This window comes from Hirundo rustica, chromosome 7 (genome assembly GCF_015227805.2).
Source record: "Hirundo rustica isolate bHirRus1 chromosome 7, bHirRus1.pri.v3, whole genome shotgun sequence".
NCBI lineage: Eukaryota > Metazoa > Chordata > Aves > Passeriformes > Hirundinidae > Hirundo > Hirundo rustica.
The window spans coordinates 11,522,934-11,547,429 of NC_053456.1; the positions used below are offsets into that span (position 1 = coordinate 11,522,934).

Genomic DNA, 24,496 nt, shown 5'->3' on the forward strand with positions numbered 1-24,496 from the left:
GGCTTCATTATGGCCTCTCTTGTCCTTCCTTTTTTTTTCCTTTTCCTATCTACCAGCCAGCTGAATAAGCACAGTTATCTCTCTGCTCTGTGGATATGGTCTATACTCATGTGGGTGGGATTCTCAAAAGGTGGTCTGCTTCTCTGACACATCTGCTGTCATAAGTATTCCATTTCTAAATCCAGATTAAAAAAATCAGCATTTTTGTCTCTGCTGGTAGAAGCTGCTTAAAGGGAGATAGATCTGCTTTGCAGTTTTCTGCAGGGCCAGTTCTGCAGAGATACTGGTTGAGCCAGAAAATCCAAACCGATGATTTCCATGGTGCCTGCCTTGTCATACCTTGTGCATTTTTCAGGAAAAGGGAGGATAGCAAGATGAACAAGAAAAGCTAGCTATAAGGTACACATATGCTCCATTAATCCTAATAATCCTATCCTGCCTTGGTACTGGTTGCAGGTTTATTGTAAAGACTTGGTGTAGTACAATGAGCTTTTGTAATGTCTTAGTCATTTCTGTGCGTAAGGTATTGAGACATCAGTCTCCTTTGTCTGCTGTCAGCCTCAAAGAAATGTTATTTCATAAACTAGTTAACTGAATTCTGTTGAATTAAGTATGGGAAGGTGGTGGTGGGGTGTGAATTCCCTTCCCGGAGCTGGTCCTTGCACATGCTGTAATACCCATTGCTGCCTTCACGCACGTCTGAAGGAATATTTATGCCCTTGGCAGCGACTTTCCAGGCCTTATGAAAAAAAATTTGTGGTTCACCAAAACACCTTCCTGGCCTGAATGCTCCCTGAAGAAGGCGAAGTTTTCCCCAGTTGGGAAAACTGGGGAAAAACTGGGATCCTCTGCAGAATCGTTCCTGGACCTGTTGTGCCAGCACCTCTTCACACAACCATTGCTTTGGCAGAATTGCTTTAGCAGAAGGGACAGACAAAGGCAGCGCTGTTACAGCCATGTGGCTTGGGGGAACAGCTACCTCAGACACCCTGGTGACTTTCTGGTGGGTGACCAGAAAACCATAGCAGCCCCGGGAGACAACCATAATTGATGTCCTAATGGAGAGCTTTTAGCTGCCAAGAGGCAAACCTTCCCCTCAGATTTCTGCTGCGCTTTAGTGCCTATCGATTACTGGGGCAAATGCATTATGTTAGCGAAAATAAACTTTCCCTGATCAAACGTATGCTTTATCAGCCACATAAATGCCAGCATGACTCTCTCATTGCTACAACATATTAAACACCTTGGAAATGTTTCCTTAAACTCTAGGTCAGTCTTATGAAATCCGTCTACTTGAGAATAGGAAATTGGGAGAGTTTCAAGATTTAAACACAAAATATGTAAAGGTAAGGAGAAATATAGATTTCTTTTCTTCCTGCTACTACATACAGCCTTTCAAGAAGGGCCTAACCTTGCTCCCACTGAGACAATGGAAAACACTTTGCCATTGTTTTTAATGGGAGCAGGGGTGATGGAGTTGTTGAGTGCTAGTTTCATGGGACCGTGCAGCTTGGCTTTGCAGGGCTTCAGGGGAACCTTTATTCTGTTTGTGATCATGACCCCAAAGTTTCACTATGAATGTTGGGTTCAGGGGAATCCCAAAGTTCAGTGGTGAACATGGTCAGAGGTGTAGAGAGGCAGACTTGTCTCCCTACTGAATTACAGCAACATTGCCTGGGTTGTTACATGACAAATGGAGGGCCCAGGTGTTTACATAGTTTTGCCAGGCAGATTCTGTATAGTTCCAGTTTACTTTGGTAATGGGCATAATGATGAACATATAGAACTCGTTCATTTGGTTTGGGGGAGTTTTTCCTGTTGTTTCCTCCACTGCCAAAACAGTTCAAATTCAAAAATGCTGGTCTGGACCCTGGTTCTGGACCAACCTTCAGTTCTTGGTTGTTCTGCCTCAGGACTTCCTTTGAGAAGTGGGAACTAGTTGCAAAATTTGTATTCCAATTTGGATTTCAAATGTTGTCCAGGTTTAGGCCATATCCTATTTTTCTTTTGGCCCATTTCAGGTAGTATGTGGATTGGGATTCCAATTTTGCAGGTGTTCCCACTGTGACTTGTTTGCATCTTGAAGCTAGGGTTTGACTTGGGCATTTCTCAGGTTCACTGGCAAAAATTGCTCGCTCACTTGATATGGAAGTCCCCAGCAAGAGTGTGGGCTTGAGAAACTGGGATGTTAGGGGTCATTAACTCATGAAAGTGTAAGCACTCTGAATATACAAAAGAACATATTAGTTAGGAGTACTTAGGACTTGTCTGCCCTGGGGATTGCGCTTATTCCAGCCTTTTTTCTCCAGTTATTGGCATGGCTGCACCATTGCAGACCGGCCTGCTGTTACAGATGCTTTTCTACTTTAGCTACCCTTGTTTAACTACTCTGGGGCAAATCCAATGACTGGCTCTTAATGGCTGGAATCAAGTTTAATTCCCACTGACAAGGTGTCTGGACTTGTTGGCTCCACCAGTGCAGGGACAGGTGAGCTGGCTTCCACATTTGCAAATCATAATGGGATATACTGGGGTTGGAACATGGTACAGACACATTAAATATTACCCCCATATGAGCCTTTTTGGGTGTTGAGGCAGTATAGTGATGTTTAGATGCCATGACACCCAAGATTAGGTGGACATTGCTATAATGCTTCCAGAGTGAATCCCAGAAGGCTGTACAGGGCTTTGTTACTCCTGTAAGATGTGCCCTGTGAAGGGGGAAGTGTGTTTCTCTCTCAGGGGTCCCTTAGGAATTCAATACACATGGTGATGGGTCTCTTAGGTGGACCCTTCTACTCTCCTCATGAATGGGGGCGAGAAGCGTAACAGATCAGCTTTTGCTTCTACTCTGGAAAGCCAAAATCATCTTGAGAGAGGATTCTGGATCACCTTGTTCATATTGCTGTCTTTTTTTAACAGAGTATAATTCGTGTCGTTTTCCACGACCGCCGCCTGCAGTACACAGAGCATCAGCAGCTCGAGGGCTGGAGGTGGAGTCGGCCTGGGGACCGCATCCTTGATATAGGTGAGACTATTTCATTGTGGCACCTCTGCAGGGCTGGGGAGATGAGTGGTGTACAGCTTGTTTGCATGTGTGTTCAGGTTTTTTATGAATTGTGTATGTCTTTGGGTGGAAAGGAGATCTAGCACTATAGGTCCCAAGTAGAGATGTCTTTGATGGCTTCGCTTTCACATGCATGTTCTCATTGTATAGAAATGCTTTCTCTTCTTCAATTTAATATTTTTAAAATTTTAGGGGTTTTCTTCTACAGATATCCCACTGTCAGTTGGTATCTTGGATCCCAGGGCTAGCCCGACCCAGTTGAACACTGTTGAATTTCTCTGGGATCCGTCAAAGAGAGCTTCAGCATTCATTCAGGTAAGAGATAAGTCATATTTCTGTGGTAAATACAGTGGTTGATATTTTTAAAGACCTGGGGAGACAAAATAGCCAGTACATGAGCAAGAGAGAAGGATGTCAATGATAATTACTAACTCATGTGACAATCATGTGTAATTAATTTGTAGGATACTCACTAAATCAATTTTCTGGCTACTTGTTAAAGTTGGAGTGCTACCTTCTACTGTCAGGATTTTCTTTAAAAAAATACTCAGACACTGGTGTTGCTTTCTAAGCATAGGTTTTATCTTGAAGAAACTGTTCATAACCTGTTAGTTTGCCTTGCTTTCCTCTTTCATGACTGTTTCTCATTCTGAGCATCAGCTATCTGTTTTCAGTCTGAACAAGGGATTTACTTAAATCAAAGGATGCTTTTCCTGATGCCCTCTTTCTTTCTAAGCTGCTTGTTCTCCTGATTATTTTGTCCAGAGGAACAGAAATGAAAACATATGAGCTCTTCTGCCTCTTAGATTTTTGTGAGGAGCCAAAACCTCATGTTCAGGCAGTATCTGAAATTCAGATGAGCGCAGGTTCCAACTGTCTCCAGAGATGAGCACAGCTTCTGTTTTGCCAGGTACATTGCATCAGCACAGAATTTACTCCACGGAAACATGGAGGAGAGAAAGGGGTGCCCTTCCGGGTGCAAATCGACACCTTTAAGCAGAATGAAAATGGTGAATACACAGAACACTTGCATTCTGCAAGCTGCCAGATCAAAGTGTTCAAGGTATGAGGTAGTTTTGGCTTTGTCATCAACCATATTAAGGCACAGGAACGTGCAAAGATTTCACATTGTGTAGGAGCCATGCAAATATTGGATGCAAATTTTAACTGGGTATGCTTAAGATCTTAAACAGGACTCCTGTGCACAAGGTGGCATAAACACTGACCTACACAGCAATTCTAGTTGAAGTGTTGCCTGTCCATTGTGCCTCAAACACTACAAAAATACTGAGTTATTTGGGGTATCCAGTGTGTTTTAATGCTCCTAGGCAATCAAGACATTAGGTCATCTTCAGTTTCTTTGACTCCTCCGCAAGCAATAAAATTTTATTGTGGAGATCTTAAATGCCTTTTTGTTGTTGTTGGAGCAGAGTTTTTCTCTGTGATACCTGGAGGAGAAAAAGATTCAGAGAAAAAAGCATCTTTGAAGCTCCTAATCCGGGCATGGCAGATCTATAGCTACTTAACAACCAAGTCTCTATGGGCTTGTTTCTTCAAGGGATCTGCTGCTCCAGTTTTGTTCCTGTGAGCATTGTCTTTCCTGTTTCTGGAAAGATGGTACAAATGCTAGTTGAGGTGCTTAACTTATGGACTGAAATAGTTGGAATGACATCTCAGGACTGTGGTCAGCCTATTTTAGAATTGCCGTAGGCGTTAGTGGCGGATGTACAGAAACAGTAGGGATTTGTGATTAATTCTTTTTGTCTAGAAAGTGCAGATTTGATCTTGTTTCGTATGTAGAATTCCTGTAAATTGTAAGGAGGCTTTTGTGAACTGATTAGATAAATCTGTTGGCCTCTGTCTCCAAACTTGTAATACTTGGCGTAAGGAAGAGCCTGTGCTTGTTCTTGTAGCCTAAAGGAGCAGACAGAAAACAGAAGACTGACAGGGAAAAAATGGAAAAGAAGACCACCCAAGAGAAGGAAAAATATCAGCCTTCCTATGAGACAACTATTCTCACAGAGGTAAAGTGTTTTAGACACATCATACTACATCATGTTGGGAGATAAATTTGAAAGAAAACAGCATCTGAGCCCTGGAGATTGTCTTGTGGAGACATGTATGCTCAGATCTGAGTGAAACTGAGAGTGCAGTGAAATTATAAAATGACTCACTGTTGAAATTTATGAAAGATGCCAAAGTTAATCTTCTGTTTTGGGGTATAAACCAACTCTTAGAAGCCTGGCTTTAAAAAAATAAAAAACAAAACAACTTTCTCAGTTTTCATTGTGTTCCTGGGCACTTGTCATGGCCCTCAGGTGCCAGTTGTATGAAAATACAGTTGTCTGTATTTTTTTTCAGAACTTTTTGGAAAAAGCTCATGTTGGAGATGGGGCACTTGAGCAGATGAGTAGGCTGTCTGATAAAATTATTAATCTGTTTTTCTGTGAATGTGCCTATGAAGCTGTTGTTACATGCAAAATCTGAGAAGATTCTGGGTTGTACTCTAGGAATATCTTGTGTCTCATATTCTGATGCATCTGGTGTAGGGTTGTATGTGTTTCTGCCCTTCCTTGTCATTACTAAGATGTTTGTATAAACTTACCATAGGCTGCAGAATTAGTCAGCAACTGCAATCAAGAAAGGGATTTAAAAGTGTTGTTCAGTCTCCCTATGGGAATGATTTGTTTGATTTTGTTCTTATTTTTTTGGAGCAGCTTGCTGGACTTCCAAAAATGATATTAATTATTCTTAATTTAAATCAACTTCCTGTTTGTGAGATCCAGTCTCTCCCACTCCATGTTCCCTCATGTTGCCAGGAGCAACCAGCATGTGTTCTGATTGACAGACCTAATTCTACTGAGTTGGCAGATCCCAGACTCTCCCTATGAGCTCTGATGCACTTTGACATATTGCGTGGGGAAATGTGGGTTGCCAAAGAGTTAAATATTTGCCAGTACTTGGGGAGATGATAAAATATTTGCTAGTGTTTGTGGAGATGATAAAGCTCCAAAGCTACACTTGCTGTCTTTTTATCATTGCAAACAAGGCCACTACAGAGCATTTTCTTGAGCTCTTGGTGGTGGGGGGTTCAACAGGGCTAGATTTCTCCTGCTGATTACTGTCGCTTAAATTCAGAACAGAGTCACCAATTCTAGCTGGGTTACTCTGGTTTTACACTACTGTCATGGAACGTGGAGTCTGACCTATATTTGTGAAGGCTTTTAGTAGCTTTGTGTCTATCTTAAATTGTCTCCATTTAATACCCATTTATGACTGGAGCTGTTCGACTAATGGCCAGAGGTTTCAGCAGCCTGGTTCAGATTCTGCTCTTTTGCTGGTATAAACCTGAAGCAATGCCACTGGAGCATTTTTGTCACTCTTGCCTGGATTTAATTAGGGATTTATAATTGAGACCAGGGTTATTTCTGTATCATTGCTGCCTTCAGTCTGAGTTGACTTACTGGCATTGCTCTGACTTACAGCTGTGCACACTTTGGCCCAGTGTTATTTGGGGACAGGCTTTGTGAAATGGGAGAAAGAAATGTGGAATGCACAACTGGAATCAATCTGGCCTCCTGACAGCCCGCTTGGAGAGCAGTGTAGAAAATCCATGGCCCATCTCCTCCTCCCAGCAGGAGTGATGAGCTGAAGTTAGTGGCGTGGCAACAGCATGAATGTGGTATTAGAAGAGAATCAAATCCTTTATTTCCATCCTTATGAAAGTTTCCCCGCTGCCTTTCTTCCAACAGTGCTCTCCCTGGCCAGATGTGCCTTATCAAATGAACAATGCTCCATCTCCAAGCTACAACAGTTCTCCCAACAGCTTCAACCTCGGAGATGGGTATGTAACAAACACATGCTTTATCTTACCTGTTGATATGGTAGCCTTTGTGTGTCCATGCATTTCATACTCTGGAAGGTGATGTTAAGGACCACCACCCTTTCTAGCAAGGAGACAGTATTTTCCAAAAGCCTTTAAGACCTTCCATCCAGGAGCTCCCTGTGATGCAAGGTACTGTTTGTATGTGCACTCTTTATATGGTGGCTGGAAGGTGAGCATCAGGGGGGTCTCCAGGGCAATTCCTGGTGAGAGCACACCCTGCCCTGTACCAGCAATTCCCAGGATCTTCTCACAAGTTGTTAGAGGCTTTCAGCACCTCTTCAGAGTTAGTATTTCTTCCTTACTTTCTGTCTTGAGGTAGTTTGGGGTGCTGAATTCCCAGGTGAATGACATGTAAAGAAATCCTGTTGGGGCAAAACAGCCTGGGGTTTGAGATGCCATTTCAGAAAAAAGGACTAATGAAGGCATGTTTAATTCATTAAATAGCCATCATAATGAGACAGCTTTAGTGATTCTGAAATGCTGAAGATAACTGGTGTTAGAAAGGTAAAGCAGTGTCCCTCAGGACTTAAAAGTCTCCTCTGCTACAATCCTTTGCCTTAGGAATTTGGCATAGGCCTTTTTCTTTTGGTAGGATTCTGCCATCCTATTGCCTTCCCATGCAATTTAATTACTAGGTTGTATTAATCCATGTTATATCACTAATTTTCAATTAATCCTCTCAACCCATGAAAAAGAGCAAACACTGAAATTACAAAGTTTTGTCTTAGTAGAGAGATCTGCTCAGTATATTTTCCCTTTGGTAAAATCCCTGATATGTTTAGGAGCCCTGTCTGTGTTTAGAGAATTTAGTAGAAATGTGGTTTTGTGTGATTTATGGCACTTGACTGTTTAAGATAACGCCAGGGTTGAATTATAAGATCCTTTATTCAATTTTTGTAAAGAATCATTATTAGACAGTGGATTTAGTTGGGATATTTCTGGCTCATAGAAATGTCGAGTTCAGCCACCCTGTAGGTTACAATTTTGTTGCTTTGATGATGTCACTTTAGTGAATCAGCCATATGGAAAATCTTGGTTGAGGTCAGTGAACCTGGGTTTGTGTCTCAGTCTTGAGGAGGACCTCGACTGACTAACAAAAGGCTCAGGTAGAGAGGGGTTTTTTTGTTCTTTTTCCAAACCTTTTTAAAATCTGATAGAGGAAAAAAAAAACCAGAGTTGGATGGAACTTGTGAAAGTTGAGTCAGATAGAGGAGAGGGAAGAGGATGGACACTGCCACGTAAAATTTAAAATAATGTTGTTTTTTTTTCTCTTCCAACTTTATATAATTTCTTTTAGCAACAGTTCTCCAACCCACCAAATGGAGCTCCTGCCTCCCAGCAATGATGTAAGTACTCGAGATCATGTTAATGTGGTGCTTTTCTCTTTTAGGACACTGGTGAACAGTTCATTTCAAGACCTTCTTATTCTTTTTGCAATGTAGCATCTCCTTCCTTCTGCTTCTATTCAAGATGCCCAGCAGTGGCTTCATCGTAATAGGTTCTCTCCATTCTGTAGACTCTTCTCAAGTTTTTCGGGTGAGTTTAAACAGTCCAATTATTCAGTTTTCTTTCTCTTCTTTAAGTGCAGCTCAGGTAGCATCTGCTGCTGGACGCTTTTTTTCTTGGTCTGATCCAATGTGGTTGTTCTTCCGTTCTTAGATTAGCTACCATTTGTCAAAAAGTGTGTAGACCTATGGAGTAAGTAAAAACGGAAGAAAATAAATTAAGATGGAAGGGACTTCCTAAGTTCATTAAGTGCAACTCTGAAGCAAGTCCAGGGCCTCATAAAAGTTGCCTTTGAATATCTCCAAGGTTGGCAATTCCATAGTCTCTCTAAAAAAACCCTTCAAATACTTAAGTATTCTGACAGTGAATTTTTTTTTCTTCTATCTAATCAGCATTTCATCTTTTGTCTGCTGCCTCTCATCCTATCCCTGTGCACATTTAAGAAGCATCTGGCACCTTCACTGTACCCTCCCATTAAGTAGTTGCACACACCAGTAAGATGGAAGGGGCAGTAGTTAAGAGGTGTAGAAACCATGAGGACACTCTCTGACTTGCAACATGATGAAATAACTCAGGGAATGTGACAGTGACAGAAGACTGGGGTCATTTGATGGCCTGTGTGAAATACCTAGCTTGTTTGAGTTGGCTGGAGTATTATTGTCCAGTGCAGCGCTGTTCTTTTGGCAGCTTCCAGCTTTCTGTTTCACAGTGATTGATTTGAAGTACACACCTCTCTGAATTTGCATCTTCTCTGTGTAAATCTGTCTGGTTTAGCTTTGTGGATTCTCTGCCTCCTCTACCCCTGCCCTTTTCTGCTGCCCATACATAGTGTTTGGAAGCTAAGATTTGCTTAACTCCTGAAGAAAAATCAATTTGAAATATGTAGGTGCCGACTTACTGAAGATGTCCAAAGAAGATTTTGTTCAAATCTGTGGGCCTGCTGATGGAATTCGGCTCTTTAATGCAATTAAAGGAAGGTTTGTACTATTTCCTTCCTATTTTTTGTTATGATCCCTTGGTAATTTCAGTGTTAACTAGAAGTTAATCCTGGAGCTGTAGTATTTAGACTTCCTTTTAATACTTCAGAGAGGTTCTCTCATGGACTGGAGATCACAGTGATGCTCAGATCCAAGCACAGCTCAGAAATATTGTCAAAACAAAGCAGTATAATGTGTATCTCTAGTGGTTCATTTGCTACCAGCTGATAGCTTGCATCATTTCATGAGATACACAGCCTACAATACCCTGTGCTGCATCTCCATCAGAGGTAACAAACAATAAAAAACCAAAGCCCTGGAGCTTCAAATGCCTCTTAAACTTACTTTCATTGCCATAACCTTATAAATTCTGAGCAGGATTTAAATCAGTAGAGGCAGGTATGATGAACTGCTTAGCAAGTGCTGTAAACTGTTTATCCTCACCTGATCTTGAAAAGATTAAGTTGCTCTGCATCACCTCCCAGGGGTCTCTTGCTAGACATCCTAAGCTGTCTAGTCACCAGCATTGAGACTATCCCTTAGTTTATTATTTATTCCATCTCTTTCTGTTTGATAGCTGACTTGGAACTATTTCAGATCTGCTAAATAACTATTGTTTTTGATTAATCCATAGAAATGTAAGGCCCAAGATGACAATTTATGTCTGTCAAGAACCAGAGCAAAACAGGTCCCATCTCCACCAAAAACGAGAAAATGGAGATGGCAGTCTTTGTGGTAAGTTCTTTATATTTGGATTTTATTACACACTTACCAGGTGAGAACGCTGCTTTCTGCCTGAGCTCCTGTGTGGGACAGCTTGGTGTCCTTAGTGTTTGAAGGGATCCTGTTTATCCCAGTTTTGCCACTTTGGTTATGATTTCACGGCTACAGATTCCAAATGGCGCTGTCTGCCTGGGGGACAGACCCAGCTTACAAATTATCTGCAGAATGACACAGCAAAATCTCTGTTCAATTCTTAGCAGGGACAATAGCTTTAAAAACCACCCTTCCATCCACAATTTCCTTTAGATTGTGTCTTGTTTGGAAAAAATCAGGGAAATGGAAGGTCAATAGGTCTTAAAGTGAGGTTATAATTCTTGAAAATTCAAAGCTTTTGGGAGTTTGTCATCCCTCATGACACAATATACAATCAAATGAGAACAAAGATTATCCTTAAATCTTCATTTAGTAATAAACAGGCACAGATTTCCTGCCTGGTAGCTATAATTTGGATTTGATTTCAAAAACAATACTGTCATCCATGTTGTTACCTTTACACATTGTATGTTTTAGTTTGTGTCTATGGGATCAATGGATGGTATCTAATAAAATACTGCTTTTGTGTGACATAGCATGTGTTTTACTATTTGATTGAATTATTTTTTAAAACTTCAAAATCAGTAAAAGAAGATTATCCAAAAATACAAGCAGCTTTATGAGATGGCTGTTTTAGTGCCCCATGATGCAAGTAGTAATTAGTCCCTATGTTTTCCTCTGGATAAAAGTTGTGTGTGCTTTAATTGCCTGCTGCATACAAACAGTGGGTATTTTTCTGGAAATCTTCAAGCCAAGTATTTGGGGAATGCTTTAAAATCCTAAGCTTGTTTATTCCATTTGAACCTTCATCCTAAACCCATTTGGTTGCTGGTGCTGAGTGTCTTGGTGCCATCTGCATCTGCTATTCTGTAACTGCTTTCCACTTCTTGCAGTGTATCATGCAATCTTCTTGGAAGAATTGACCACCCTGGAATTAATGGAGAAGATTGCAAACTTGTACAGCATTTCTCCACAGCAGATAAATCGGATCTACCGGCAGGGACCCACAGGGATCCACGTATTAGTGAGCAATGAGGTAAGGGGGCTGCATCTTCGTCAGAGGTTTAACGGTTGTCTGACTTCTTGAAGTCAGAATAAACTTTCAAATTATGGAATGCATCTTCAAGGGAGAATTGTGAAGCTAAAGTAAAAGTAAATGCTTGGAGCGAATCAGCCGTGCACAGCACTGATTTTGGTGTGGTTTCAGGACCCTTGCTTTGTAAAAGATGTTGGGGTTCTTGTTTGGTTTTTTTAAGCAAAACAAAATTGGTCATTTTTTGCTCTCTACAACTACCTGAAAAGAGGTTGTGGCAATGTGGGGCTCTGTCTCTTCTCCCAAGTAACAAGTGTCAGGATGAGATGAAACGGCCTCAAGTTGTACCAGGCAAAGTTTAGATTGGGCATTAGGAAAAAAATTTTTATTGAAAGGGTTATCAAGCATTGGAACAGGCTGCTCAGGGAAGTGGTTGAGTCACCATCCCTGGGGGTGTTTAAGTCATGGTAGCTGTGGCACTTGGGGACATGGTTTAGTGTTGGGCTTACTGGTGCCAGGTCAATGTGCATGGTGATCTTAGAGGTTTTTTTCCCAACCTAAATGATTCTATGAATTTCTTTTCATTTTGGCTACTTACACACATTTTGAAGTGCGGATCTAAAGTAAGAACTTTAAAAATTAAATAGGTAAGTTGCCCAAAGGAGATAAGTTTTAAAATCTGTAGGGCAATTAGTATTACGTTTTGGCCCATGATTCCAGGGAATCTGGAGTCCGTCACTGTATACACTATATATACACTGTAATTTATGGACCTCTGCTACTGTTTGTGTCCCATTATATGATGCCTTAATTTAATCCATTCCATTAACTTACAGGTTAATAGTGAATTGCCCTTCTTCCTCTTTTCCCCCTACTAAATTACTTACTCATTCATGCACCAGAATCACTTAAGGAGCTTCATTTATAAGAAGCATTGTTAAAACAAATGAAGCAGAGCATAGGTCTCTACTGGAGCCTAAATTGAAGGCTGTAATGCTTATTCCTGAAGTCTCCTTGCTATTCCAGCCTGATTAAATCTGAAATTTTGATGCTTTATGGATGAAAAGTGCTTGGAGGCAGCTCTTGGTAGGGGAATTGCATGAACCAGCCTGGGTATCAGGCTTTAAGTATTTGTTTAAGTCAATTATTAACAAGGTCTATTGCTTTTCTAATATTTTTTTCTTGTTCTAGTACTATAGTGGCAAGAGTGTGGCAGTCTGTGAATGTACTTCATGCATCATTAGGCAAAGACACACAAACTGGCCAGAAAAGCTTGATTTGAAGGAGTAGAGGCTGGATGTTAGATCCAAAAGAGTATAGGGAGATCAGTCTAAGTTGAAAGGAGTATTTTGATGTGAGAACTTGCAGCTGAAAAGTGCTCTACTTGAATGCTGAAATGCTGAATAAGCTAGATAATTTTCAGGCAAGCACATTTAGTGTGAGCTTCCCATAAATACACTAGCAACTGCAAGGACCTTAATTGATCAGTCATGTACGTTAATAATCTCATGGGCAGGGTTACTCAGGACTGTGCAGGACTAGACACCAAATGCTGTTTGATACATCTCCTCTAAGTCTATACTGGCCCTGAAAGAAATGTGAATTTAATTGCTAAAATGTGTTGGCTTTTTTCCTTCTGCCCTTCAGATGGTGCAAAACTTCCAAGATGAATCTTGTTTCGTTATCAGCACATTAAAAGGTGTGTATTGCTGCAGCTGTTACCTGTTACTCTAAAGATAATTCCTCCTTTCAATTGCACTAAACGTTATCACAAACTCAATGCTGTTATCCTGAAAAGATAAGTAATCTAATCTAGTCTAAGTCAAGGTGTTGACTACACTATGATAGACTGATTGAGCAATGCTTTACTCTCAGTTACACTGTTATAAAAATTTCATAAATCCATTGACACCACTGACATAAATAAGCAGGAAACCTTCAAGTAAAATGATAAAATATGGCAGTATGTAGGGTTTTTTTGTAAATTATTTTACTTAGATGTTCAGCATTGTTTTTATGAATGGGTTGTGAAACAAGTGTACAAACTATTGCAAACTATCTAGAAAGAAAATTTGAAGTTCTGCATCTCTGGTGTTACCTAAAAGCAATGAAAATATGCTTTGCATTTCTTCTTTGTTACAGCTGAAAGCAATGATGGCTACCACATCATTTTAAAATGACCGTGCTGCCCAGAGAGACTTTAATGGCCTAAAATTCAGTGCCTCACTGAGATTGCTACAACCTAGACTGGAAACATGAAGAACCTTCTGGATTAAAGCTCTTGTGAACTAAGAATTTCCAAACAGTTTAAGAAAAAACTTGCTTTTACAGATCAAAATTTTTGGTGGTGTATGATTTTGGTGGGTTTGGTTTTTTGTTTGTTTGTTTTGATTTTTGTTTTGGTTCTTTTGGTTTTTTTTAAGCTGAAGCTGAGAACATCCTCAGCTTGTACATGTTTTTTCATCCCTCCCTCTTCAGTCTTAAAAATTGTAGAGGTTTCTGCTTTTTACTTAGAAACATCTGCCTTGTACTAAAGGGAAGTGAAAGATAAACAAATCCCAATTCTCTTGACCCCTCACGTTTGGGTGAATTGATTTACTTACAGTTCTGAGTGCTTTCTTGCTTTCAACACATACCCTGATGCTGATGGACATAGACTCCCCCTGGGCTTCTTTTTTGCTCTTTGAGGTGGGAGGCTTGGGGCTACCTCCCAAAAGAGATTGGGCAATGCAGAGGATGGGTTTGGTGCCCAGCCTTCATCCAAAGCGTCAACTCTGCAAGCCCACTCTTAGCTGCTCTCCACCTGCAGATGTGCTCAAAGTCCAGAGACCTTGGTCCCTCCTGACAGACCTTCTGTAGTACCAATCCAGCAGGACAGTTCTGGGGGGTTCAAGGGAGGACAGACAACTTTAGGTGAGCAGTTCAGTACCATATTATTATCTTTAGCTTTAGAGTAGTCTCCTTGAATGGAGCATGTGAAGGTTTTCTGAGGAACTGTTTTGAACGTTGAAAGCTATAATAGTGCTCATGACAAATTCATACTATGGATTTATTCTACTCTACAAATTAGTGATTAACTGCTATCTTTACTCTAACTGGGAATTAGATGTTATAATATTAATGGATTTTCATCCTGTTACTGGAAGTAAAACTGTTTCGATCAAGACCAGGTAACAGATCATCTTAGTTGCTGCTTCTTACATTCTTGCTCTTTTCACTTTTGACTCCTGTTTCCCATGTCTTGTAACTATGATCAGCTCCACCTCTTTTGGTCTTTGGGACTCTGTCCAGGCTCTATTAAGCTAAAAAAGTGGCTTCCACTGAAATCAAAGGCATTGATCAAAGGATCACACCTTTCTTGCATGGGTGAAACCATTTCACTTTTGCCAGCTAAATAATATGCCTGTTTCCCCAAACTGAGTGTGTATATACCATCAGAATCTGATTCTTGAACATTTCATTTCATCCTGAACTGACATGGAGAGCTGAAATACCAAACATCTTCCTGGAATGGAAATTTTTCGAAAAAACGAGAAATTGTCAACTGGAAGACTCTGAATAAAATGTTCCAGCCTTTTGAAATGTAAAGGTTTAATTAAATCCTTTTGGCCTGTAAAGCAGCATCAGTTTGAGCTACTGTTGCAGCCCTCAGAAATTGTCATTCAAGTGCCTTGCACGCCGTGTCTCCCTTGGGGCTGAGCTCTCTGGCTGGATTACAGATCCCATGATGCTCCTACCCTGGGTTAGTCAAACAGGGAATGCGTCATGAGGGCTGGAGAGGTGCCCAGGGAAAGAGGGGGCCACAGAGCCCTTGAATTACAGCTCCCAGCTGACACTAGAGGAATTCGGATAGACACGGACTGATATTTCTCTGACAAAAGTTATGTGTTTCAAGTTTTCCCAACAGAAATAAACAGCAAAATACTGAGAAAAGCAACCTTTTTTTCATTAAAGCATCAAGTTTTGCGCAAAAGACCCCACCCATCCCCACTGGTTTTTTTTTGTTGGTTTTTTTTTTAATTTTTTTTTTTTTTTTTATCCCGAAAATAATGCTAGAATAGAAAACTTGTGTTACAATGGGAAAACCTTCAGCCAACTCAGCTAATTGAGCAGCAATGCCTACTTAGGCACGATCTTGCTCAACTGACTGTCCTGGATGCTCTGTGAATCATAGGCATGCAAAAAGGATGCCTAGGCTTTGGACATGGTGGTTTCCCCTCCTGAAATGAAGGAGCTGAGCCTTCTTGGATGAGAACCAGGCTATGTAGGTGAGGAGGAGCTCCTAGCCATGGAATCCATTGTGGCCACACACAGCTGCCTTCCAAAACAGTGAATGAATTCCAGCTGCCTTTGTGAGCAGGTGGGACCAGTGTGCCCCTGTGTACCAGGAGCTGCTTGATTTATTTTCTAGAAGGTGCTTTGGAAGACAGATGGCTGTAGTTTTTTATCCTGCTGAGTAATACTGGCCCAGTGCATGGTATGGCTGTCACTGGCATGCAGCTCAGGTGAATCTGACCTCATGGGAAGGATTCTGAATCAACCTTGAAGTTGCCAGGAGTGTAGCCTGTATCATATCATATCCACTTAGATGTGATAGTGCTGTTACTGAGGGGGCACAGCAATACTGACACACAGTAGAGTGAAGAAAGGATAGAGGTGGCTTTGCTGCCAGTGCTAGGGACTGAGAACTGTTTGCTTGTTTTAAAAAGTCTAACTTCTTGATTCTTTAAAAAACAATTCTTGCCCATAAGGAGTTATATGCTGAAGTCCTCATAGTGTTTCAATAGCAGTAGCTTGATGAATTTTGAACAAAAAGAAGTCTTTTAGGGCCTTGCTGTATTTAGATTGTTTTTAAATCTGAGGATGAATTTGACAGTATCTTGCTTTCACACTCTAAAAAGGTATACCAGAGTAAACAATCCCATAGACTAGAAATATTTTCCTATGGGTTGGCTCCGTGTGAGCCTGTTGTAAAGCCATACAGCTTAGGGGGTGTGTGTAATACCTACCCTTATTGGACAGGGTAGTTCTAGTCCTTGTTGGGCATCCGTAGCCCCAACAGGAATTTGGAGGTTTGTGGTTAAGTGACGAACACACAGCATGGCTGGTTTGGTGTCCAGGAGACTGTCGAGTTACTTCAGCTTAGAATCATAGATTGACTTGAGTTGGAAGGGGCTCTTAGGGGTCTCAGAGTCCAATGCCCTGGTCCTTAGAGGAGTACCTAAAAGTGATCTCTGTGACTGTGAATGTCATCCAGAGCAGCCCAGGTGCTCCTTGAACTCTGGCAGGCCTGGTGCCATGGCCAGGAGCAAAGGAAGTCCCTGAGGAGCCTGTCCCAATGACCAACCACCTTCCCAGTGAAGAACCTTTCTCCAATGTCCAGTGTGAACTTGCCCTGATTCAGCTTCATTCCATTCCCTTGCTTCCTACTGCTGGTCACCAGAGAGAGGAGATCAGCACCTCCCCTCTACTGCTGCCCTTAAGGAAGGTGCAGAGAAAGAGAGAAAGACAGACTTGTCTCATCTGTGATCCTTGACTCCCCTTGGATCTGCCATCCCTGGGACTTGTTTGACCCGTTTGTGGAAGCGACAGCCTCTAGAAGGAAGCTTTTGTTTCCTCAAGACCAGAGGAAGCAGAAATGTTTAGTCTGGGATAGATATCTAAACTCTAGATAGCCTAAAGGCAAGGGAGGTGAGTAGCTCCCACTCATCTAAATAGATTTTACTTTTTTCTTAAGTGCCTGTTACAGTTATTTTTACTCTTTTTTTTTTTTTTCTTAATTATTGTTGCTCCTATTTCTTTCTTAAAAAATAAGAAAACCTATTCAAAGTGATTTAAATGAAACTTTTTTCAGCTACATGTGAAATTTGTGCAGCAGAACTTTATAAGGACTGGGGCTTAGGATAACAGTGAGTAACATGGTTTCCCAAGCTGTCCATCTCTTCAGTTGTATCCATCTCTTCAGTTGTATGTATGATGACAGCCACTATGAGTAGAAGTGGGCTTGCTGGGGATGAAAAGGCAGAATCATTATGTGATTAATACCAATATGACTCCAGCCAGTACTGCAAAGCATAAACTTGCATTCTTGTTGGATCTGTACTGTCTGTTTGAAATTTCATAAATTGTGGCATTTTCTCTATCAGCTGAATCAATTGATAGAGATCAATTGATATGACTCTGCTGATGCCCTGAAAACTCAGAGTGATGCCCATGATACACAACTGCAGGGCAGAGAGAGGGCAAACGATCTGGTGATAAAAATTTGGCCATCTGACTGACATGGCAGGACTGGTGCTATTAAAATTAAAGCTCCTGTTCTTTCTGGCTGGCCCTGCAAGGTTAATTGGCTAAAATAGAAATAATCATTCGGCATGGAAAATACTGGAGTCCTCATTGTCTTGGTGTGAAATTTAATGGGCTGAAGTTTCAAGACTTGGAGGTGGTAATAGGATTCTTGCATTTGAGAAGCCCTGAATGGCACTCTCCTTATAATGTAACATATACATATATATGCATATATATACATATATATCCACATACATACTGTACTGTATCAACACATATTTGTGCTGAGTACATGTGTTCTTTGGCTTTAACTGGTACTATGCTTTGTTTAGTTGCAGTTCAGTGTAAAAGACTCTGGTTGATCAAGCTTCAATGCCCTGCCATTCCTTGGGTAGAAATGTAAAAGTCCATAGTAGCAACTAGGTGATTTGGACATGGTACACTTGGAGTGATGCAAGTTCGTTGAATTTCTGCGATATAAATCCCAGGCCTTGATGAAGATGAGCATATTCTTTCACTAACACTGCAGTTCTACATTGCAGCTTCTGAAAATTAGTTAGAGTAACAGAGAAATAGATTGTCCAATGCTTTGTGAACTAGTAAGGCTACTCCATAAGCAGAACAACCATACGATGACTTTTCCTAGCTCAGTGTTGTATTGCTTAAGCATTGGCTGTAATTCTAACAATCATCTGGTGGATGACTGAAACAGGTTTTTTTTGTCTGTATTTTGTCTGTCTGTATGTTGGGATTTTTTTGACTTCTCAAAGAAATGCTTATATTCAGACTGTAGCTTCTCTTTCTCCTCCAGTTATGAAATGGTTTAACTTTATGCTAGTAATAGAAATATTTTCATAAGATTATAATCTGTTTGACAGCACAGGGTACTCAGAGGGGCGAGTGTTTGGCTTTGGTCATCACTACTGTGGGTGAATATGAGAAGGCAGACTGGAGATGTATTTTAACATGCTTGGCTCTCTAACAAATGGGTTAAGCTAGTGCCTAATTTTTTGTGCATTTTTGATTTGTACCTTTTTTCGCCATTCCCTCAAAATTCTGCTCCCTGGTGGGGGATGCATTGGTGACCAGATGGTGTGCCCGACTCTTTAAAGTAGCCTACTGTTGTCCTGGTTTGCTTGGGGTGAGTGCTTATCTTTCAAAGGGGAGTTACCTCTCTTCACTGACAATGCAGCTGTTAGAGGCAGGCAGTGCTGGCCACAGAGTTGGCATGATGGGCAAGGCAAGTGGAGGTGGGTCGACGGGAGGCTGAGGCATACCAGTTGTGAATAAATACTGCCACACTCTTAATCTTTTCATTTGTTGGTTTTTGGGGTTTTTTTGTACATGAATAAATAATAATAATAAAAAGCATATTTTGCACTGGCTCTTGTACTGTTGTGCAGAAGAAATCTGTATCTAGAATCTGTGCTCCAGTCAGAATGCAAATAAATCTGTTTGTAAGAAGCACAGGTTTGGTCTCTGGTTTATTTGGCACGGTTGGGCAGAGGAGAGCCTCGGCATCGGCTGCTGCTCAGCGTGCAGCTGCGAGGGGCTGGGCACCCTCTCAGGGTGGGCGGGAGCAGAGTTTGCAAAGTGCTGGCCAGGGCTGGGACTGACATCCCCACAGCACAACGCAGTGACCAGTTTGTGTTTAATCCGGGTCAAGGCCCGAGGAGAAGCACCTGGTTCCTGCAGAAGCCGTGACGATGGGCGTGTGCTTTACTGAGGGCACCAGCTGTGTCAGATTGGCTTTGGCCATGCAGTGCTCAGAAGGCACAGCCGTTTCACAGCCTGGTCCTTGCTGACATCAGAGATGAGCAGAGTCCCTCCTCACAGCAATGCTCTGTCCCATTGAGCAGCTGTGAGACACATGCTGGCAGGGAGGTTTGGATTGTGGAGCATTCACAGTGGTTTGGCTGGAAGAACTCCAGTATCCTCTAAGGTTTGAACCATAGATCTAGTAACTTACATACTCAGGAAATTAGCAGATGTTCAGAGTTATTTTCCAGTTGGAGAAGATGGAGCCCAGTTTGGAGATAGTATCTTCCAGCAGCCAAACTTCATGTCAAGGCAAAGTAGTGAGAATGGATGTACAACCAATGTAAGGGTGCTCTTTAATCTGAATTGACCTCGACCAATTTCAGCTCCTTTCCTTTGCTGGAGAAGTAGTTGAATCTCAAAATGCATCTTGGGCCTGTATCTGTAGGAGTTCATATGTAAAGTATAAGGGCACAGACAATGTTCCTAGATAGAGGTTCAAAAGAATTTAGTAATTTTTCCTACCAGTGACTCGGGCATCCCTGAGAAGAGGAAAGGGATTGTCTACCCCAATTTCTATTAGCTTAAAATTCCTCTGGAGGCAGAAGTCCAGCCCTCTGAGGCCTGATACTCTATTCAACTGCTCAGTGCATGGTCAGGCAGCCTTGTGTGAGGAGAAACAAGACTAAGGACTGGAACTGTTTAGTTAAAGCATTGGCATAGTCTCATCTAAATCCTCAACAGGAATTAAACATTTTAAAATTAATTTTCTAATTCACAAACAATGCAGTCTTTCAATTAGATTAGTCACAGCTGTGGAGCAGGCAGAGAAACACCACCTGTTCTACTCCTGTAAAGAAGCTAAGTGCTTCCAGCTTACCTGAGTAGGAAAGATTTGATCCTGCAATAAATTAAATTCTTGAGGGTTTTTTTTAGTATATTACAGCAGGGGCTGGTTGTCCTGATCAAACTGGAGTTTCAGACAAGTGTTGACTCCCCTGCTCCCTAGAGACGTGTGGCCCAGGGAGGCAGGGCTGTCTCGTCCTATCCCATCCTAAATCTTCTATTTTTGGCTGTTGCAAGCAGTGCTGCTATCCATGTTGCTGTCTAGAAAAGCCTCCGTTCTGATTTATCTGATGTTAAGTAATAAGCAAGTGTGGTGCAGCTGGAAAAAAGTTTGATTAGCAAGAATCCAAAATTAGCTGGGCACATTAGTGCACTGAGAAATAGTTTTTTCTATTATCAAAATTTAAATGCTCAAAACTATGCTGTAGAGAGGAGGCATGCTAGAAATACTATGTTGGATACACTTAAAAAATGCTGAGACGATTTCTTCCTTGAAAATATTTTGAAAGCCTTGTATCTCCCAGAAGAAAGAGTTCCTGGATGGGTTGGCACCACTTTGGGAATTAAGCTCTCCATGATCTTAATAGTTTAACCTGTGGTAGGAAAATAAGGGAAAAGTTGAGTAAAGTGATGAACACATGACTCAGTGCAGGTAGGAAATCCTGGCTGAGGGTGCATGGCCAGAGCATCCCTGGAAAGGAAACCCAGTGCAAAGGTGTGGAGGCCACGTACGTTGAGCCAAGTGTGTGCTGCTGCACAGTTGTCGTGGGGACAAAAACATCATCCCAGACAAAATTATTCCAGAGCTGGCCACAGTTTCCCTTTTCCATCAGATCCACCTCATTTCACAGCACTGCCCATGATGCCACAACTCTTGTTTTTCCAACAGCCATTGTTATTTACTGTCACATGCATGCCTTGAAAGAAACGAAGAAAGAAATGTATCCCCAGATGAAAACATGGGGATAAATTTGGTGATAGTTGAAGTGATTATTGGGGAAAAAAAAAGGAGAGACATTCTTTTTTTCCTAAAGCTTTGGCTCCCTTTTGGTTCTTCCACTCCATGCCAATGGCTTTGCACTTTTCAATTCTCAAGCAGTTGAATTTTTGATCTAATTATGGTGACGATTGTGGTCACCTGCTGGCCAGCTACACAAGCAAAGTAATTGAGAAAATGAACCTTTGGATTCTTGGAGACTCCCACTTTAAAACAATGAAACAATTTTTCTCTCTCATGAGCATCACTGAGTGGTGTTAAGACCCTCTGCCTCCCTCTGTGAAAATGTCCATAAAATTATATTTTATATGTACCAGATGTATGTTGTCTGCAACATCGGATTATTAACTTGATTCTTCCTGTGGAGATTTATAGCTGAAGCATGGATAAGACATTAAGTAAAATATTAACAGGCCATTTTGATAGTCAGGAGTATAAAACACTAAGCCCCATCACAACAGAGTGTCAAAGCAACACTACCAGGATCCTTTTTCAGGTGTTTTCTTGTCACCTTCAGCAGGGTGGAGGGCAAGGAAGCCTCCTACTAGTAAGTGTTAGGGAAGAAATTGATGGCCCTTAATTAAGAATGACACTTTTTAACCTACACATTTGACTTTTTGGGAGGTCTTACAAGGAAGCTAGGGCTGGAAATCCCCTTTCTGCCAAAGCTGGGAGGATGACCTGGGAGATGCAAATGAGCCAGCAGGTGTTCCTGGGGGTTTTAGTTTCCCAGGTTGGTCCGCGGTGGGGTCAGCCTTACTAGCTCGGAGACAAAGAGCCCTCCTTGCACCTGGTCAGGACACCTGACTTTCTAAACCAAATCGTGCCCTTCCTCGGTGGTAGGGCTGGGGGCAGAGCAGGGAATTCATCTCAGGTGAGCGGCTGAAGAGTCTGAATGTGTGTTGTTAGCTGCTGGTGTGCACTGTGCTTCTTGCTGGGCTTTATTATTGAACCATAGGGCTGTTTGATTGGAAGGGACCTTTAAGTGTTACCTAGTCCAACCCCTCTGCAGTGAGCAGGAATGTCTTCACACAGATCAGGTGCTCAGAGATGCATCCACCCTGGCCTTGAATGTTTCCAGGAATGGGCTTCCATCACCTCCCTGGGCAACCTGTTCCAGTGTCTCACCACTCTCCTTGTAAAAAACATCTTCCTTATATCTAATATAAATTGACCTTCTTTTAGTTTAAAACCATTACCTCTTGTACCATTGCAATGAGCCTTGCTAAAATATTTGTCCTTTAAGTACTGAAAGCTGCAATCAAGCTCCTTAAAGGTCTGCACCAGGTTTCATAGCATGAAAATCCCTCTTGCTTTCCCCACCCTTACAGCATTTCCCCCACTTCACTGTTTTCTCTCTCATTTCATCAGGAGCTGGCAGTACGTGATCCACCCCATCTGTGGTACAAGTTTGTGCTGTTAAAGTGCTGGGAATGAAGCTATGGCATAGTTTGGAGAAGTTTTGGGATGAGAACATCAAGTGATGGTCTTTTTTTAGTGAGTGGTGCTCCGTGTGCTTTTTCTGCTGTGCTCTTTAAAAGGGTCTGTGGGACTTGAGGTTTTGCCTGTCTGGTTGTTTAAATGAGACAAATCCTGAGAAATTCAGAGGAAAAGTAATCTAAGCTGTCCAGGGGATAAAAATAGCCACAAAGGCAAGTAACTTTCTGTCCCCAAGTTGTAGGGCCAAAGTCTTGATAGAGGCAGCAGTATCACCTGCAGCTGTGAACTGTGCTGATCCCTCCTGGTGGGGCTCACCTCTGGGTGTTCAAGGAATTGCCAGCCCAGCGCCGGCTGTGCAGTGCTTGGCATTGGTGGGAGCTGTGGAAGGATGCAATTAAACCAATTACGGGCTAGTGATTTTGCATTCAATGAAATAATTACTCTTGAAAACTGGCAGTATGGGTGAAACTTGCTCCCAGCCTTAATATCAGGTTTCACTATCTTGCCAGAAAGTGTGATTGACGTCAGCCTGTTATTGTGACAAAGGCTGTGAACTCATAGGCTCATAAAATAATTTAGCGTGGAAGGAGTCTACAAAAGTTATCAGGCCTAGACCTTGCTCAGAGTGGGGCTAGGCCAAGGGCTGCTTGGTGCTGTGCAGGGTCAGCAAAGGGAAGCCCAGGGCCAGTGCTAGCCAGGAAATCCAACCAGAGATTATAATATCCCATTCTTGCCTCAGATAATTTATGAATTGCTAAGATAAGATTTTTTTCTTTTCAGTGTTAGGTGGGAGAAAATTAAAACAACACAGGTGTGCCAAGCTATAATTATCTTTCAGTTCATCCCTTAAGAATGTCTGTTTAAAAATTAAATTGGGATACTTTTATTTACTTAATAATTTTCCCCAGTGAATAGGAAAAATATGACTTGGCAACCACTTTCTACCTAGTTGGGCAGTCCTTGTGATGGTGTGTGTGCCAGCTAACATGTAGCTGGACACTAAAAACATAAGGTTTTACTTGCTAACAGTACTGCTTCACAGTCATGGGCAGGATTGGCAGCGTGAGGGATCTGGGGGGCTTTAAACTGGGGAGAAATTTCAGTGGATGAGCTTTTCCATACGGTGTAGATGCCATCATGCTCCACGTGTGCCTGGCAGAGCAGTCTACGTTTTGGGCAGCCTGGGAAACCTGTGCTGTGAATGCATTAAATCTCCAAACTGGGTTCTTGTGCAATTGGTTATGTGTGCGGAAATTCTCAGCTCTGTTTGCTTGTTCTGATGTCTCTAGATGTGAGAGGTTGCATTAACTTGGCACTTTTTTTTTTTTTTTTTTTTCTTTTGTGCATGATGAAAGAACACACAATCAAGAGGAGAAACGGTTCTGGAGTTGGTGGATAAGAGATGCTTATCCTTAAGTTACAGTCTTGAAGTAAATAAAGATGTAAGCTATTTTCAGTGCATTTTAATTTGGATGAAGAGGCTGCAGCTGGGAGGGTTTTCTACACTGAAACCTAGATAAGTCTTACAAGCTGAGCCTGGATCATGGGTTATAAGCATAGGAAGCATTACATGGTGCCTTCATATATCTTCTTTGAGGAAAATCATCATAGTGTTCCTTCAAAAAGGGGGAAATTCTAGAGGGCACTTGATGGGAAAACTCCTAAATGGCCCAAGTTGTGACCATGGCCTTCACGCCCAGAGCCCAGTTCTAAGTGCAACACTCTCAGGTGAATGTGAGGCACGTGCTAGAAAGGGCTTGACCTTTGAAAGATTTAAAATGTGGGAAATGCCATAATCTGATGATGAGAATAAAATCAGTTATATATTTCGGGTTTTCTCCATTTAAAATCTTACTTGATACATTTTCTACTCTGACTAGTC

At 41.7% G+C, this 24,496-nt stretch overlaps 1 protein-coding gene and 1 long non-coding RNA gene across 2 annotated transcripts in view; both read left to right on the forward strand.

Annotated features, from left to right (window-relative positions):
* Positions 1 to 13,623, forward strand: part of TFCP2L1 (transcription factor CP2 like 1) — a 29,767-nt gene extending 16,144 nt beyond the window's left edge. Inside the window, exons 3-15 of the mRNA XM_040070279.1 lie at positions 1,270 to 1,346; positions 2,923 to 3,028; positions 3,276 to 3,382; positions 3,978 to 4,130; positions 4,981 to 5,091; positions 6,820 to 6,911; positions 8,251 to 8,299; positions 8,396 to 8,489; positions 9,346 to 9,436; positions 10,071 to 10,171; positions 11,146 to 11,288; positions 12,933 to 12,984; positions 13,428 to 13,623. Coding sequence (XP_039926213.1) covers positions 1,270 to 1,346; positions 2,923 to 3,028; positions 3,276 to 3,382; positions 3,978 to 4,130; positions 4,981 to 5,091; positions 6,820 to 6,911; positions 8,251 to 8,299; positions 8,396 to 8,489; positions 9,346 to 9,436; positions 10,071 to 10,171; positions 11,146 to 11,288; positions 12,933 to 12,984; positions 13,428 to 13,465 — 1,214 coding nt within the window. The 3' untranslated portion in view covers positions 13,466 to 13,623. The remainder of the gene's footprint in view (positions 1 to 1,269; positions 1,347 to 2,922; positions 3,029 to 3,275; positions 3,383 to 3,977; positions 4,131 to 4,980; positions 5,092 to 6,819; positions 6,912 to 8,250; positions 8,300 to 8,395; positions 8,490 to 9,345; positions 9,437 to 10,070; positions 10,172 to 11,145; positions 11,289 to 12,932; positions 12,985 to 13,427) is intronic.
* Positions 13,624 to 21,939: 8,316 nt separating this feature from the next.
* On the forward strand, positions 21,940 to 24,056 carry LOC120754868 (uncharacterized). Its single transcript, XR_005701594.1, has 3 exons — positions 21,940 to 22,048; positions 22,546 to 22,671; positions 23,970 to 24,056. It is a non-coding gene; the product is annotated as an uncharacterized LOC120754868 (long non-coding RNA).
* Positions 24,057 to 24,496: the final 440 nt, after the last annotated feature.